We start from the raw sequence: 17,479 nt of genomic DNA on the forward strand, positions 1-17,479 counted from the left end.
CTTACACAATCATTGGTTCACTTTAATTTATAAGATGATTGTAATGATGGCATGCAAAATACGAAGTAATGAAGGGCAATGTGATCATTTGGGTGTGTAAGTGTGCATATTTTTGCTAGCAAAAGGCCAAGCACTCAAAAGCTAATGTAGATACTGTATTCTGTTGAAGAGTTTCTATGCACCACACATCAGCCAATTATAAGTAAGCTGTTCCTTTATAAGTAGTAAAGAAAGGTCCATAGTTAAATTATCCACTAGGTGAAGAAGTCGAACTGTTTTTAAAAATAACCTCATGGTCTGTTGCATCAGGTCGTCCATATCGAATGTTCTCCATTACACTTGTTGCAAACAACACAGGCTCTTGGTTTATGAACCCTATAGCTTTACCACGCAGCCAAGAAGGATCCAGGTTGCGGATGTCCACACCATCAATTGAAATGCAACCTTTATCCACATCGTAAAACCTGGAAAATCAAATGTAAATTATTACAGCTGAATTTTTAAAACAAATTGCAGCAAAATTGACTTTGAGGACAGGGAAAAAAGAAAATGGAAAAACACACACAACAGAGACGAATGACAGAACGGAATAAATACACTTATCTCCCCAAAAATTTATTACACAACATGATGAGGAGTCAAAAGAAAACAAGAGTCAAATGAAAATCTTAAAAATGTAATAAGTAGAGACCAGATTGTATGCATTTGCATCTTGCATAAACATTTACATATTTGGCTTCTTTTTCATTGGTTATTGCATATTTTAACTAAAAACTAGTGACGATGCATACTTTCACACTATGTTTGTTATATTTTAAAAATTTTGACAGGCGGTCTCTAGCTCGATCTAGTTTTGATGTCTCACAGATTGACCACAACCTAGAACTGTGTGCAATTGCTAACCAATAGAATGCTGCCTAGGGAAATCATTACAGATAAGGAACAGGAACAGGCAGACAGAGTCAATGCTCCTGCGCACACATCGGCAACAAATTAAACTAAGCAAGATTTTTGTTGCATGTTCATTGCTCCAGTTTAGCTTTCATTTACTTGTACACTGCTGAAAGTGTTTACAACATTTAGTGTGTAAGGTGTTGTGTGCCATGCCGCCCGAAAAAAGAACATCGTTTTGTGGATAGCTGACCATCCTGGGACATTTATGTATGACAGAATCGTTTTACATTATTGAGTTTGCAAGAAAAAGTTTCAAACAGACCAGCACGTCAAGACAAGTCTTCATCTCACAGGAATGAAGAAGAAAGAACCACAACAACAACTTTCAACAACAGCAAGTTGCAGTAGCAGGGATTTGTCCAAAGATAAACAAAAAAGTTGGTTTAACATGGATCTATGTGAAGCATTAATTGCAAGCAATATTCCTCTTCACAAACTTACAAACCCTATCCTCAAACGCTTCCTACACAAATATTCCTTAAATAAAAATATACCAGATGAATCAACATTGCATATAAATTGCGTATCGAAACTTTATGTAAATGTTCTGGAAGAAATACACAATGAACTCAAGGACAGCATTATCTGGATTTCAGTTGTCGAAACTGCAGAAACTTGTGGCTGTTACATCAAAAATTTAATTGTTGGTACTTTAAAAGAAGAGCCTCCTTCTTCCTATTTAGCGGTCTGCAGAGAACTTGAAAAAGTAAATCTACGATCACCAAATTTGTGAATGAGGGTATTAGACCAATATATCCAGAATCTTCTGCAGATGAAAGGGTGTTTATTTTTATTTCAGATGCTGTTCGCTACATGATCAAAGCAGGAAAAGTTCTGCAAGTATTTTATCCCAATTTGATTCATGTGACATGCTTTGCTCATGGAGTATTTCGCCTTACTGAAGAAGTACAATCCACGTTTGTGAAGTAAATAAACTGATTTCATCCACAAAGAAAGTGTTTCTAAAGGCTCCTGCTCGCATCAAGACCTACAAAGAAATACTACCAAATGTGCCTTTACCTCCCAAGCCAGTGGAAACTTGTTGGAGTACGTGGGTCGAAGTGGTTGTGTTTTACAGTGAACATTTCGAGGCCATTAGAAGGGTAGTAAACAACTTCAATAGTGCAGAGGCTTTGATAGCTTGCCAGTACAAGCAAGCTTTTAATGATTCCGGTATTAAAAAAGACATTGCTGTAATTAGCACTCATTTTTCCCATATACCTGAGAGTATTAAAAAGCTTGTAACTCAAGGTTTGGTGTTGAATGAATCTATCCAGCTAATGAATAAAATTATTCTAGTGAACTTCTCATTGCCAGAGATATTCCCAAGAAAACTCAAGGAAAAGTTTGAAAGCATTTTAAACAATAACGCAGGCTTTGAGCCCTTGTGTGAAAATGATAGTTTTGTTAATGGGACAGGTGAAGTTTTACCAGAAACAATAAGTGCCAACATAGCACCCAAATTCAAATACTGCCCGATTACCTCAGCTGATGTAGAACGGTCCTGTTCTGCTTTTAAAAAATGTTTTGAGTGATCGAAGACTCAATCTTACTACCGAACATTTGGAACAGTAGAAAAATGTAAAATAAATTGTAAATGATGCCTTGGGCCAATAGTATTAATTAAAAGTTAATTCTGTTCAAAAAAAATCATGATTGTAGGCTGTTTTTTAAATAAAATATTACAAATTTTTTTAGCGTGCCCCGCTGCATGTGATATATCTCTAAGTTGGTCCTGTACGTATTGACTGTTGTGCTGCAACTCACCCGTACCCGTACCGACAACAACAGCAATGAATGAACAATTGTTGAAACACTGTATGCATCCCCAATTTGCAAATTTTTAGAAAATAATCCCAGAAAGGCCCCCTTCCTAACCTCTACCAGAAAGTATTCAGAAAATGATATCAGTGTTCTAAATGTATCAATTTTTCGTGTGGCTGGCATTCTTCCTTGTAACTGATATGCACAGGTTTGACTTTGAGACGTAATGCACACAGTAACTACCATTTTTTTATTATTTGATCCTGCATACCTCGACACTCTTCATAAATTTTTAAGCATTTTTCATGGATATTTTCGTGCATATTTTGAGGTTTTTATGATGCATATAATCCAGTCTCTACTAATAAGCACTTGATTTTTGCTTGTATGTTGGCAGTACAGTTTCCCCGTGCTTCAAAGAATTTTCAAAGTATGGCTTCATACTGCTGACAAGCAAAATGCTCCCACTGCAGGTCACTGGAGTTTTGAAAGATACCTAGCAACTGGAAAAAAGTGCAGGTCATTCCCAAATTTTGAAGAAGGTTCTAAGAAAGATGCTCATAATTATGCTCACTGATGTTAATCTGTTGCAGAATTATGGAACATGTTTTATGCTCACTTAGTATGTCTTTTTGGAAAATGAAAAACACCTGTACATAAAAATCAACATGGATTCACAAACAGAGATGTTGCGAAACTCAGCTCACTCTGTTCCTCCACAAGACCCGCAGCACTGTAGACATCAGTGCACAGGTTGATGGTTTCTTCCCTTAACTTCAGAAAGGCATTTGACACTGTCCCACACTACCATTTAATGAAAAAACATTAGTTTACTGAGCATCAGACAAAATTTGTGATTGGGTTCAACACTTCCTTGCAGAGAGAACGCAACATGTTGCTCTTAACAGAACAAAATTGATAGATGTAAAAGTAGTTTCAGCAGTACCCCAACTAAGTGTGCCAGGACTGTTACGCTACATAAATGACATCACAGAAAATTTCCTAAGGTCCATAAGACTATTCGCAGATGGTGCAGGTGCCTACAAGAAGGTGGCATCGCAAGAAGACTGTAGCAATTTGCAAAAGGACCTGCAAAGAATTGACGAATGGTGCAGGGACAGGCAGTTGAGCCTAAATGTAAATTAGTTTAACATGCTGTGCATCTATAGGAGGAAAAAATCCACTACCGTATAACTTCACCATTGATGGCAAATTGCTGGAAACAGTATGTACCATAAAATGTCTAGGAGTAACCATATGGAGAGACCGTAAGTGGAATGAGCACATAAAATAAATAGCAGGAAAAGCACATGCTAGACAGATTCACAGGAAGGATCTTTAGGAAATTTGACCATCTACAAAAAAAGTGGTTTTTCAAATGATTCTTGAGTGTTGCTCATCACTCTGGGACCCTTACCAGGTGGGACTGATAGAAGAGATAGGCAAGATCCTAGGCAGCTAAAGAGCATTACAGAGATGCTCATCAAACTCCAGCAGTAGATACTACAAGAGAGGCGTTGTGCGTAACAGTGAGTACACTGGGAAGAGTTAGGTAACATATTACTTCCTCCTATAAACATGTGAAATGACCACAATAAGAAAAGATGAGAAATTAGAGCTAATACAGAGCCTTACTGAAATCATTCTTCCCACAAATCATTTGTGAATGCAACAGGAAAGGGAAGATCAGACAGTGGTATCAGAAGTACCCTCTGCCACACACTGTCGGGTGGCTTGTGGAGTATAGATGTAGATGAAGATGTAGAAATACCATTTAAAAAAATAGTCCACTTGCAACATGAAATGTCTTACATTTTCTAATCAGTGATGTTACAAAACCTATTGAAATCCATTAGCGAAATGAAGTCCAGTATGGTGACGGATGTTTACCACTGCAGCAAATGTATGTGTGGATTAGGAATTTCAGAGAGAGGATGACTTGTGTGGCAGATGCTCCCCATCTATAGTCCATTTAAAATTAGTCCCGACTTTTGATGATTGGCTCACTGGAGGAGACATGACGCCATTGCCCAGGTAACACCAATGGCGAGCCGGTTTTCCCTACCATGCCGCCAGCAGTTCAACTGGTAACGCGGCACTGTTGCCTCGCCATGCATAAAGAGTACCACACATTAGAGGCATCTATCTTCATTAGCTCTCATTGTAAAGTGATATTTTCTGGTGTTGAAGTGTTCTTCATTGTCAGGTACCACAAACAAGTGTTTCATGTTGGCACTTCATTAATAACAACAGTGGAGTACATTTGAACAAGAGATCCACAGTAAAAGTGGTCATCCAAGAACACAGTCACCAGTTGTGAACATAACGTTCTGTTGCAAAATATTCCTCCAAATTCGACAATAGTAACAGACAATGCGCAATGCCACTCTGTTGTGATTGATAAAACTCCAACAATGCAGCAGAGGAAAATGGCTATTTAGCTTGCGTAAGGCGAAGTTAATGGAACTTGTAATACTGTACAAGCTAAAAACTCTACGCTACAAGGTCGTCAACAAAGCTAAAGGTAAAGAGCATAGTGTAATCAGGCTTCCTCTGTATCATTCTCATTTAAATCCGACTGAGAATATATAGGCCTAGCTGAAAAATAATATAGCAAAACAACAAGAAATTTACTCTCAGTGCGATTGAAATACTGATAAAAGAAGTCATTGCAAATGTTTCATCAAAGGACCTGTCTCAAATTGTCAGCCCCAACATGAATGTAATTAAGGAGTCAGGGATTCATGAAAGACGGTGTCGAGCTTTGAGTAATATTTTACTTCTCTTGTTGCTGTCTTAACAATGGCTTCTTTTGCCTAAACACAGCAGAGTTTATACAGGAATACATCTTGCTAACATTCTAATACAGTTGAAATTGTGGAAGAATCCTAAACTAGTGTATTATTAAACTAGCAACTGAGGGTGAGACATATCAATAGTTATGAGAACACCCATTCTCAGTACAAAAATAAATGTGCAGCTTCTTTACTTATATTGTTGCAGAACCCATAGGAATTCTCATTTCATAGGCTATTGATGGTCCTTAAAAAATACATTATATAATTTTTCTAAATCTGTAGTTGCTTGAATATAGCGTAGATATGGAAGTATCACGGGGTTCCTGGTTCAATTCCCGGCCAGGATGGGGATTTTCACTGCCCGGGGACTGGGTGTTTGTGCTGTCCTCATCATCATCATCATCATCATCATCATCATTCGTGACAGTGGCTAGATTGGATTGTGTAAAAACTGGACTGTGTAAAAATAGGGACTTTCGTAAGTACGCCAATGACTGTGCAGTTGAGTGCCCCACAGACCAAACATCATCAGATATGGAAGTTTAGCATATTAATCATATGGCAAAATACTATTCACTTTGCGTGCTATCATTACCAAAATCTTGTTTTGATATGTCAGATAGTTTATGAGATACAAAAAAATTGATAAATATTTCATTCTGGCTTTTCCACTGGTTAGTGCGTTTGTGGCGGAGCCGTTTACACACATTCCATTTTCTCGACATTGGAGGCAGACAGCGATATCCTTCGAGGTTTAAAAAATAATTTAATATGTTATCTAAATTTCAAATGCTGCAACATATGACATAAAACACACCTAACGCAAATTCACAGTGATCCCTATTTTGCACTCAAACTTAAAGCCAATACCGAAATATCACAATAGCTATGACAGTTAATGAAATGATAGGAAATTCATCATGAAGCTGACGAAAGAAGCTATAAGATGTGCAAGACTTAGAGTTTATTACCATATAGTTTCTTTAAAATCATTTGAGAAAGATCGCAGATCGGCTAGATTACTCATCTGACAGGTTACGAGCTCAGCAGACCCGGCGTTATCGTCGCCCGCTGACGCATTCAGCACACGCTGGCAACCATGCTTCCTTCCACCCACTCCGTACTGAACTGTCAAAAGTCACAACTAATTTTAAACACACTACAGGTCAGGCACACTGCATTGTGACACCAGAGTTTGTTGCAACTGCTGAAGCCGTTTTGATTGATAACTGCTGAAGCTGTTTTGATTGATAACTGCTGTGTGGTGTTGGATGAAATAGCTGCAAATCTGAACTTCATGTCTTATTGTCTTCAAGGTGCGTGCCATGGCAACTCATTCCAATGCTAAAAGGTTAATGTGTTGATGTTTGAAGAACTTGAGTGGCATTCTGAAGTAGGAAGTCATGTCTTCCTTACAAGAATCATTACAGGAGATGAAACCTATGTTCACTATCAAAAACCCAAAATCATGAGAGCAAACAAGGAATGGTGCCATTCCTCACAACCAAAACCCAAGAAGTTCCATGTGCAGCCATCAGCAGGGAGAATTAAGCTGAGAGTTTTGGGATGAATGAAATACTATCTTGGAACACTACACATGTAGGGGAAACACTATCACCAGTGGGCCATGTTCTGATTTGTTGAAGCTTGCATTCAGATCAAACTTACATGGACATCTGACTGCAAGCATCATTTTGCTGCATGGCAATGCCTGACAACTTTCACATCTGCCATACCCACCAGACACCATCCTGAGTCATTACCACAAATTCGAATCATCAGCAAATGAAAGTGCAGTATGGTAAGTGATGTTTATAACTACAGCAAGTGTGTGTCAATGGAAATACCTGGCATGCCAATGACATTATCATAACGGGATGTTTATAAATGCAGCAAGTGTATGTCAACAGAAATGCCCAGCATGGCAATGAACTTATCATAATGGAATTTTAAGCTCTGTACCCATACTTGCAGAAAATAAAATGAATTAAAGAAGAGGAACAGAGTTTAAAATCCTACTGAGATAATATCAACACAATGACAGCCATTTTCCTCCATAACAGGCATTTTCCTCAAAGCTCTGCAACACATGCAGGAATGTATAATAATAAAAAAACTGAAGATGCCACAGTTGTGATGAAACATGTTTCGAGATTAAATGATACAAAAATTGTGTTCTTGTAAGGAATTCTTTAATTCATTATTATAACATAATTATGCTATCAACAGTGGTGAATTATACATAATTTCTCTCAGAGGGCAATTCGGAAAGTAAGGTCTGATGGGTTGTGAAATGGCAATCATATAGGGAAAATCTGATGAAGCTTTGCACAAATGCGTTGGGCAGTGCCTCTAGTATGCCCATCGATCATGATGCGTTGTTCTTTTTAGTTCTGAGCACACAGTGAGCACGTGAAGATGCTTAGAACAATACTGTCTCCTGCCAAGTATGAGGGCCTGGTGAGAGATTTCGCCTGATGTCATGCAGCCCACATAACATAGCTGTCATGTGTTTCCTTCTGCATGACAATTCTTGGCCGCATACTGCAGGGGCAATGAAGATGCTCCTGCACCGTTTTCAATGGGAAGTGTTTGATCACCCACAATAGAGTCCATAATTGACTCTCCCTGAGTTTCATCTCTGCTCAGATGAACCGCTGTCGCTGACTATCAAGACAATGTTCTGGCACAGACAATGAGCTGTAGACCAGCATAGAGAGTAGGCAGGAAGCACAGGCAACTGCCTTCTATGATGTGCATATTGGAAAGTTGGTACAATACTATGACAAATGTCTAAATCAGAGTGGCGGCTATGTAGAGAAGTAGCTGGAAGGTGTAACTAATTGTTGCAAATAAAACATTTTTGATTTTCACAGTGGTTTCCATTTTGCGACCAATCGGACCTTACTTTCCAAATAGGCCTTGTATATTCTGACACCTTCATAGTTGGAAAAACAATTAGGTTGCAGGTTTGATGTCTCCACATATGAAGTGTTTGAACAACATCTAGTTTTTTGCCTTTATGTTGGGCATGTAGGATACTAATGTTCATATTATCAATATGATGATTTGTTTTATGCAAGTGTGTAGCAAAGTGTAGTATTATTGTTTCTCAGTTCCACAATACATTCCTTAAATCTCAAATGGTCTGCCTGCTTGATCATCTAAAGGCAACTATGGTCTAAACATTCCATTTTATATGCACCAGAAGGTACAGCTGCTTTGCTGTGTTGCTATTATGAGGTAAGTCCTTTCCAAGAATTTTCTCCCTTCTTTAAATTTACATAATATGGAATACCAATATTAGTGAGGAATAGAAAACTGACACAGTCACTAAATTCACCTTTCTAGTAGTGCTGCTACAGTGGATTTGCCACTACCTGATGAACCAACAATGGCAACAGTCTTTCCAGCAGGAAGTTCTAAATCGAAATGTTGAAGCACAATCTAAAAAATAAAAACATATGACAGACAGTTGTTAAGGACCAAATAAATAACTCATCTCATTATTACATTTTCACTTAAATACAGCAACACAAAAAATACCTGGGATGGTCTTGAAGGATAAGCAAATGTAACATCACGGAAAACTACATTGGCAAGAAGAGAATGGAAGGGTATATTCAAACCTCCAAATAATGGCATTGTTGGCTCCATATTCAGGTACTAGAAAAGAATGGATTTTAACATTGAAAACAAAAATCAACGCAATGGGAATAGCAAAGCAAAAGCTTATGTGATGAATAAGTATTGGGTACATTACATATATGTAATTTTACCAGAAATTCTTACTACTTTCAAATTTCAAATGTGGAAAATATAATGTTTCACAACAGAATAAACCAAAATGAACAGTAGATAAAAGAAGATAACCTCAAAAACTCTGCCTCCAGCAGCTAGCCCACGAACCACTTGGCCAAACAGCAGTGACAGCTGTGTCAGAGATCGCTGAATTGTTTGTGCTGCCACAAGAAAAGCCATGAGATCTCCAGAGGATAGCTGCCCCAAAGACAACAAGTAGCCACCAGCACATAGGGTTGCCAGCACCACACCATTCAGGAAAATGTTCGTTCCTGCCTGAAATGAAATTCAATAACTTACTTGTCCCCCAAAAGTACTAATGAGGTCAGGCGTCTACTAATATGAGAAAAATATGAGAATGGAAAGTTCTTGGTGGAATATAAATAATTGTCTTTACTCCTTCCAATATGAGAAAAATACTTACTCATATACTCAAAGGCAGATTACTGGATCCCTTACCCACACTGTTACACCATGTAACTGAGGTGTAGAGCAGTTGACAGGCACATAAACAAGACGATGTCCACCTACAGAGTAGTTTTGGCAGACCACAGTGTGCAGGCACTTCTGCTCTCCTTGGGTGAGGGGTTGTATCCCATGAAATGGACATGGGGAGAAATGAGGTGGTGGTGGGAGGCGGGGGGGGGGGGGGGGGGGGGGGGAGGGTTACAAGAAAAGGGAAGTTGATGGCTGGGAAGGAGAGGCATGCAGGATAGGAATTTGCAAAAGTTACAGCACAACTGGTATATGATCTCACTCATCCCCCCACCCCCTCGGTCCCTTATGGTACAGAATGGAACTGGAACAGAATGTGCTGGGTGGGTGCACAAGACAGGTCCTATGCTCAAGGATTTCCTCTATGTGGGTAGGCGTTGGTAGTAAGTGTGGCATAAGGATGGACTAGGATACTTCTTATATTGGGTGGGCAGCTGCGTATCAGTTGGGGAGCGGTAGAATATATTTTAGGTAGGACATTCTTAATTTCCTGAAATGAAGATACCGTAAGTAGTCAAACTCTAAGCCCTGGCAAAGGATATACGTTCTTCCAGTGCCCCACACAATACAACCCCTCTCCTCACCCAATGTAACAGGTCAGGGCAGTGTAGCCACACAGGTGTGTCTGTTTCCTGTATCTAGCACTGAAGGAAAATGTCTGAAAGCTTCGCAACCTTCTCATCCTGGTTTACAAACATATCATTGATCACTTAATGTCTCAACTATATGGCAAGTTTTCTTTACTCCTTCCAGTTTACGAAGAATATTTATAATGGCTCTACATATACACTCTGCAAATTACTGAAGTGTGTACTTCTTACTGTGTCATATATTAAGATTCCTCTACCACTAACAGGTGAAGTCTGGAAATCATGATAACTTACATTTGTCTGTGTGACCTGTTATTAGTTTCATTTTATCTTGACTGTCTCTAGAGTATTAACATGCAAGGGGAGGGGGGAATGTGAAATATTTCTAATTTCTGTTCTTAAAATTGGTTCTTGTAATTTTCAGAAAAATAGTTGGCATCTTTCTTAAAGTGTCTTACAGCTCAGATTTTTCAGCATTTCTGCCACACCCTGTTGTGAGACCCACGAGCTAGTGACCATTCACACTGCTCTTTTTTGTATACATTTGATGATATAACTGATCATAAATATTTTCCACAAATGTTTGAAATTTCTTTGTCGCTTTTATTCTTAGCCTGAACTAAAAGACACCATTAGTAAATTTTGGACATTTTTTCCATTTATAATCTGAAGATTTTACCTTTCTTATATAAAAAAAGAGTAATTTCACAGATAGTTATCTTCTTAACGATGCACTGATGCAGAGCTGTACAGTCACTACAATGATGTCAAATACAAACATTCCATATGTCTTCAAATATTCATCTTCACCTAATCAGAAGCATATATTCAGCAATGAAACTCACATCAACCTTGATCTTTCTACGATGACACTGTTTGAACTTCAGTTTTATATTGTTGTATTTCACTATTAATTTCCATTATGTCATCCTCTATTGCATTCCCACACCTAGCTCTTCATCTCAGTTCTCCTCTTCTCCAGAGGAAATAAATATGTATACTAAAATATAAAAGGAAACCATATAGATTTAGATTTTGTGGGGGAACACGAAACATAGAATGAAAGAGCAAAGAAAATGTGTTTACATGTTAATGAGATTATTAAAGCTCATGATAAGTGAGAAAAACTTGTTAGGGATAAATGCTGTGTTTCTTTGATTGATCTGTGGAGCAATTAATTTTGGCTTGATAAGTCTGAGGCCACAGAATTTTCATAGGAGTACGTGAATGATACTGGCAACAATGACCACCAAAAACATGTAGCAGATCACTAACAGAAGCAACACAGCTAATGTATATCATGCAAGAAAATTATTTGAGCTGAAATCTTATTTGTTGGACTTGTTTTTTGTGCACAATGTGACATTTTAATAAGCATTCAAATATTGTTTGTTATCGAGGCTTTGGTATATGCTTTGCTCTTAAGGACTTTTCTGTACTGGTCCCATAGGAAAACGTGTGTATGCCTATTAAAAAAGAGTTATTTTGTTATTTGTAACATTGGTAAGAAGTATCTTACTCATTGGAGGACTGATAACATTTTTTCTAGTAGAGACTTTGACTTATAGTGTTGATGTGCTAATGTCTCAATATCAGAATGTGACCTGAAGTCACGTACACACAGCTCGGTTGTGCAGGAGTCCTCTTGCTCGGCACATTGCAGATGCCTTGCTGTACTTCTGTGTTATAGGTTCATTGTCACGTGGTTAGCATTGTACAGAAGGAACAGTGTGTCTAGAGTCTGCATCAGTTTCTTTTCTACCACTGAATAAGTCAAAACCTACAGTTGCTATTGCCGTATAATATCATAGGCGTATAAAAATTGCATGGATTAATTTGACATTGGCTGATCATATGTGTACACTCTACAGTGCTTGTGACAAAAACCTCCTTGTGGTAAGTCATTGTTCTGGTTCCTCCATCTGCTGTATGCTCTTTTCTTCTCAGAGACTGACAGAGAGATAACTCCTATGAAGTTAGATGCTAACCGGGCTTGTCTGGCAGTGGCCTCTCTTCAGATGACAAAATTTAATCAACACTTTCAAAATGTAGGGTCGACATAGGTGCCACAGTAGTCTTTTTGCTAAAAGCTGAACTCAATATGTTATATCAGATTTAGGATCATGCCAGTATATGAATCCCAAGTAGCTTGCTCGTGAATGAGCGTTTTTTTGTCATACAATGCAACATCAGGTTTTCCATAATTTTGAAAGTAACACTGAGCAGTAACTTGTGTTAAACGATTTGGGTCATTTGGTCCTTATCTACACTCATGCTCATAAATTAAGGATAATGCTGATACATGGTAAAACAATGCTCTGGTGGAAGGTATTCGGGTTTAAATCACCTCAGGGTATGACCATGCAGTGCATCTGACCTGTGGCCATCACACGGTAGCGCTGGCAGCAATAAACATATGCAGAGATGTGTTGGTGCATGTCAGAGTACGGTGCAGCGAGTATATGTGCAGACGTTTTCAGACATGCTAACAGTGACTGTGTGTTGAAATTGGCTCAAAGAACACATATTGATGACATTATGAGGGGTAGAATACTAGGGCAACTGGAGACTGGTCAAACACAGCAGGTCGTAGTACGGGCCCTCCGTGTGCCACAAAGTGTGACCTCAAGATTATGGTAACGATTCCAGCACACAGGAAATGTGTCCAGGCACTACAGTACGGGACGTCCACAGTGTACAACACCACAAGAAGACCGATATCTCACCCCCAGTGTCCGCAGATGGCCACGGAGTACTGCAGGTAGCCTTGCTCAGGACCTTACCGCAGCCACTGGAACAAGTTTGTCTCCAGACACACAGTCTACAGACAACTGAACAGACACGGTTTATTCACCTGGAGACCTGCAAGGTGCATTCCACTGACCCCTGGTCACAGGAGAGCCCGTAAAGCCTGGTGTCAAGGACACAGTACATGGTCATTCGAACAGTGGTCCCAGGTTGTGTTCACGGACGAGTCCAGGTATAGTCTGAACAGTGATTCTCGCCAGGTTTTCATCTGGTGTGAACCAGGAAACATATACCAACCCCTTAATGTCCTTGAAAGGGACCTGTATGGAGGTCGTGGTTTGATGGTGTGGGGTGGGATTATGATTGGTGCACGTATACCCCTGCATGTCTTTGACAGAGGAACTGTAACAGGTCAGGTGTATCGGGACATCATTTTGCACCAGTATGTCTGCCTTTTCAGGGGTGATGGATGATAACGCAGGGCTCCACCAAGCTCCTATCGTGGAGGAGTACCTTGAAACAGCAGATATCAGGCGAATGGAGTGGCCTGCCTGTTCTCCAGACCTAAACCCCATCGAGCAGGTCTGGGATACTATTAGTCGACGCAGCGCTGCACGTCTTCAAACCCCTACGACATTTCAGGAGCTCCGACAGGCACTGGTGCAAGAATGGGAGGCTATACCCCAGCAGCTGCTCGACCACCTGATCCAGCATATGCCAATCCGTTGTGCGGCCTGTGTACGTGTGCATGGTAATCATATCCCATATTGATGTCGGGGTGCATGCACAGGAAACATTGGCGTTTTGTAGCACATGTGTTTCGGGACAGTCTTCTCAACTTATCACCAATACCGTGGACTTACAGATCTGTGTTCTGTGTGTTCCCTATGTGCCTATGCTATTAGCACCAGTTTTGTGTAGTGCCATGTTGTGTGGCACAACATTGTGCAGTTATCCTTAATTTATGTGCAGGAGTGTAGTTACAATATGCTAACACATGCTGTCCTTGACTCTTAACAATATTTCATTTTGTTTTCATTAATCTTTGTGAGCTGAGTGTTTCAGGTAAGATATGAAAACTAAATTTATTTTACAGAATTTCTTCATAAGTTATAACACTGCTAATAAAATGAATCCATTTCTACTTGCTGCTTTATTCTAGTTATTTTGTATATTTCTATTTTTAAAAAATAAATTCTGTGCTTACAGTGATTCATGGCTTCACTGAGTTTTCCTCGTATTAGATTTTAAATTTGTATGGGAAACTAATTTTCTTCAATGGATAAAAACTTGAGCATAAAATGCAACTTTTTTGACAACATCACACTCGCTGTAAATTCAATGTTCTTCAAAACTTTTAATACTTTTTTTCAAGTACGGAAAGCCTTGAGGAAGATTAGTATGGGGTCCAGAAGAAACGTAGGAACATGCAAAGCAATACTGGCCTATGACTTATATAGAGATTTAAGAAAGTCAGACATCTGTTTATGGCATTTGTAGACTAGAGAAAGCTTTCGACAATACTAACTAGAAGACATACTTTGTGGCCACAGGGCTGTAGATCAATGGAGGAGCGAAGAACTATTAATGACTGGAAAAAAATGCAGGTCATTCTTGTTTTCATGAAGGGTTGTCGAACAAATGCACAAAACTACAGGCCCACATCTCTGACGTCCATCTGTTCCTGAATTTTGTAACATGTTTTATGCTTGTATATTGTGATATTTCTGGAGACAAGTTCTTCTCTGTAGAAATCAACATGGGATCTGAAAGCAAGAATCATTTGAAACTGAGCTCACTCTGTTTATTCTGCTCAAAACACAGAAAACAGTAGAGACTGGTGCCCAGGCTGATGCTGTGTTCCTTGACTTTTGGAAGGTATTTGACACAGTTCCACACTGCCGCCCGATGAATGAAATATGAGCATATGGAATATCAGACCAACTATGTCACTGGATATAAGAGTTTCTACCACACAGAACAAAGCACGTCATCTTCAACAGAGCGGAATCTTCAAAATTAAAAGTAACTTTGAGAGTACTGCAAGGGAATGTTATAGGTCCATTACGTTACATGATACATATAAATCACCAGCAGAAATCGTCAGAAGTTCCACGAACCTTTTCATGGATGATAATATAGAAGAGAAGTCACAGTGGTAGAAAATTGTAGTGAAATGCAGAGAGACCAACAGATGATTGATGGTTGGTGCAGTGCATGGGGGCATGATAACTGATCCTCAACATAAGCAAATATGATATATTATGCATAAATAGGCAGAAAGACCCATTACTGTATACTTACATAATTGCAGAACAAACACTGGCAACAGTTACATCCATAAAATATCTTGGAGTTTGCGAATGGAGCAATTTAAAGTGGAACGACCACACATAAAACTAAATGAGAAATGGCACATGTCAGACATAATCATTGGAAGAATCCTCCAGAAATGTGGCCCACCTGCAAAGAAGGCAGCTTACAACACACTCGTTCGACCAACACTTGAATACTGCTCGTCAGTCTGGGATCCATACCAGTTAGGACTAAAAGAGAAAACAGAGAAGATCACAAGAAGAGCATGTTTTATTACAGATCATTTAGTAAGTGCAAAATGCATCACAGATGTTCTCAGCCAACTCTGGTGGCAGACATTTCAAGAGAGGCATTCTGCATCAAGGTGTGGTTTAGTGTTAAAATTCCAAGAACATATGCTCCTAGAAGAGTCAACCAATATATTGCTTCTTCCTATGTATATCTCATGAAATGACCACGAAGGCAAAATCAGAGAGATTCAGATCACCCTGAAGCTTACCTGCAATAATTCCTCCCATGTACCACTTGCAAGAGGAACAGGAAAAGGGGGGAGTGACCATGGTACACAATGTACCCTCTGCCACGCACTGTAAGGTAGCTTGCAGAGTAAATATGGAGGTGTAAATATAGAAATACTGAAAGGGAGCAGGGATAAACAAAGCATTGAAGGGTTATGTACAATCTGTACAGAAGGCAGGTTGCAGTTATAAGAACCGAAGGAAAAGAAAGGAAAGTAGTAATTGAGAAGAGAATGAGACTAGGTTGTAGCCTCTCTCTGACATTATTCAGTCTGTACAATGAGCAAGTAGTAAAGAAAACCAAGGAAATGTTTGGATTAAAGTTCATAGACAATAAATAAAAGCTTCAAGGTTTGCTGATGACACAGTAATTATGTCAGAAACTGCTAATGACTTGGAGTATCAGTTTATGTCAAGGGAATTAGATTAAAAAATGAAACACTAAAAGTAGTAGCCGAGTTCTGGTATTTAGGAAGAAAAATAACTACAGAGAGCTGAAGTCAAGAGGATACAAAATTCATACTTTTAATTGCAAGCAAAGTTTTTCTAAAAAAGAGAAATAACATTATCATTTAACATACATTTAAGTGTAAGGAACTATTATCTGAAAGGGTTTGTACTGATTGTTGCCCTATACGCGAGGCATATATGGACAATAAACAGTACAGACTATTTATTTATTTATTTATGATATGAATATAATAGAGGGAAAAATATATATAAAAAACAAAGATACTGTAACTTACCAAACGGTAAAGCGCTGGTAGATAGACACAATAAAAAACACACAAACACACACACAAATTTCAAGCTTTCGCAACCCAAGGTTGCTTCATCAGGAAAGAGGGAAGGAGAGAGAAAGACAAAAGGATGTGGGTTTTAAGGGAGAAGGTAAGGAGTCATTCCAATCCCAGGAGCGGAAAGACTTACCCTAGGGGGAAAAAAGGACAGGTATATATCTGTATATGTGCGGATGGTTGTGTGTGTGTGTGTGTGTGTGTGTGTGTGTGTGTGTGTGTGCGCGCGCGCACGCGCGCGTAGGTATACCTGTCCTCCTTTCCCCCTAAGGTAAGTCTTTCCGCTCCCGGGATTGGAATGACTCCTTACCCTCTCCCTTAAAACTCACATCCTTTCGTCTTTCCCTCTCCTTCCCTCTTTCCCGATGAAGCAACCTTGGGTTGCGAAAGCTTGAAATTTGTGTGTGTGTGTGTGTGTGTGTGTGTGTGTTCTTTATCGTGTCTATCTACCAGCACTTTTCCATTTGGTAAGTTATAGCATCTTTGTACATATAATAGAGGGAAACATTCCACGTGGGAAAAATATATCTAAAAACAAAGAAATATGTCTGCTTGTGTCTGTATGTGTGGATGGATATGTGCGTGTGAGCGAGTGTATACCTGTCCTTTTTTCCCCCTAAGGTAAGTCTTTCCGCTCCCGGGATTGGAATGACTCCTTACCCTCTCCCTTAAAACTCACATCCTTTCGTCTTTCCCTC

At 39.2% G+C, this 17,479-nt stretch overlaps 1 protein-coding gene across 1 annotated transcript in view; it reads right to left on the reverse strand.

Annotated features, from left to right (window-relative positions):
* LOC124616052 (mitochondrial potassium channel ATP-binding subunit) overlaps positions 1-17,479 on the reverse strand; it is a 113,374-nt gene that overhangs the window by 18,033 nt on the left and 77,862 nt on the right. The window contains exons 8-11 of the mRNA XM_047144286.1: positions 9,390-9,593; positions 9,063-9,182; positions 8,860-8,963; positions 290-464 (exon numbers count right to left, since the gene is read on the reverse strand). Of these exons, the coding sequence (XP_047000242.1) occupies positions 290-464; positions 8,860-8,963; positions 9,063-9,182; positions 9,390-9,593 (603 nt within the window). The remainder of the gene's footprint in view (positions 1-289; positions 465-8,859; positions 8,964-9,062; positions 9,183-9,389; positions 9,594-17,479) is intronic.

Source organism: Schistocerca americana, chromosome 5 (assembly GCF_021461395.2).
Source record: "Schistocerca americana isolate TAMUIC-IGC-003095 chromosome 5, iqSchAmer2.1, whole genome shotgun sequence".
Taxonomy (NCBI): Eukaryota; Metazoa; Arthropoda; class Insecta; order Orthoptera; family Acrididae; genus Schistocerca; species Schistocerca americana.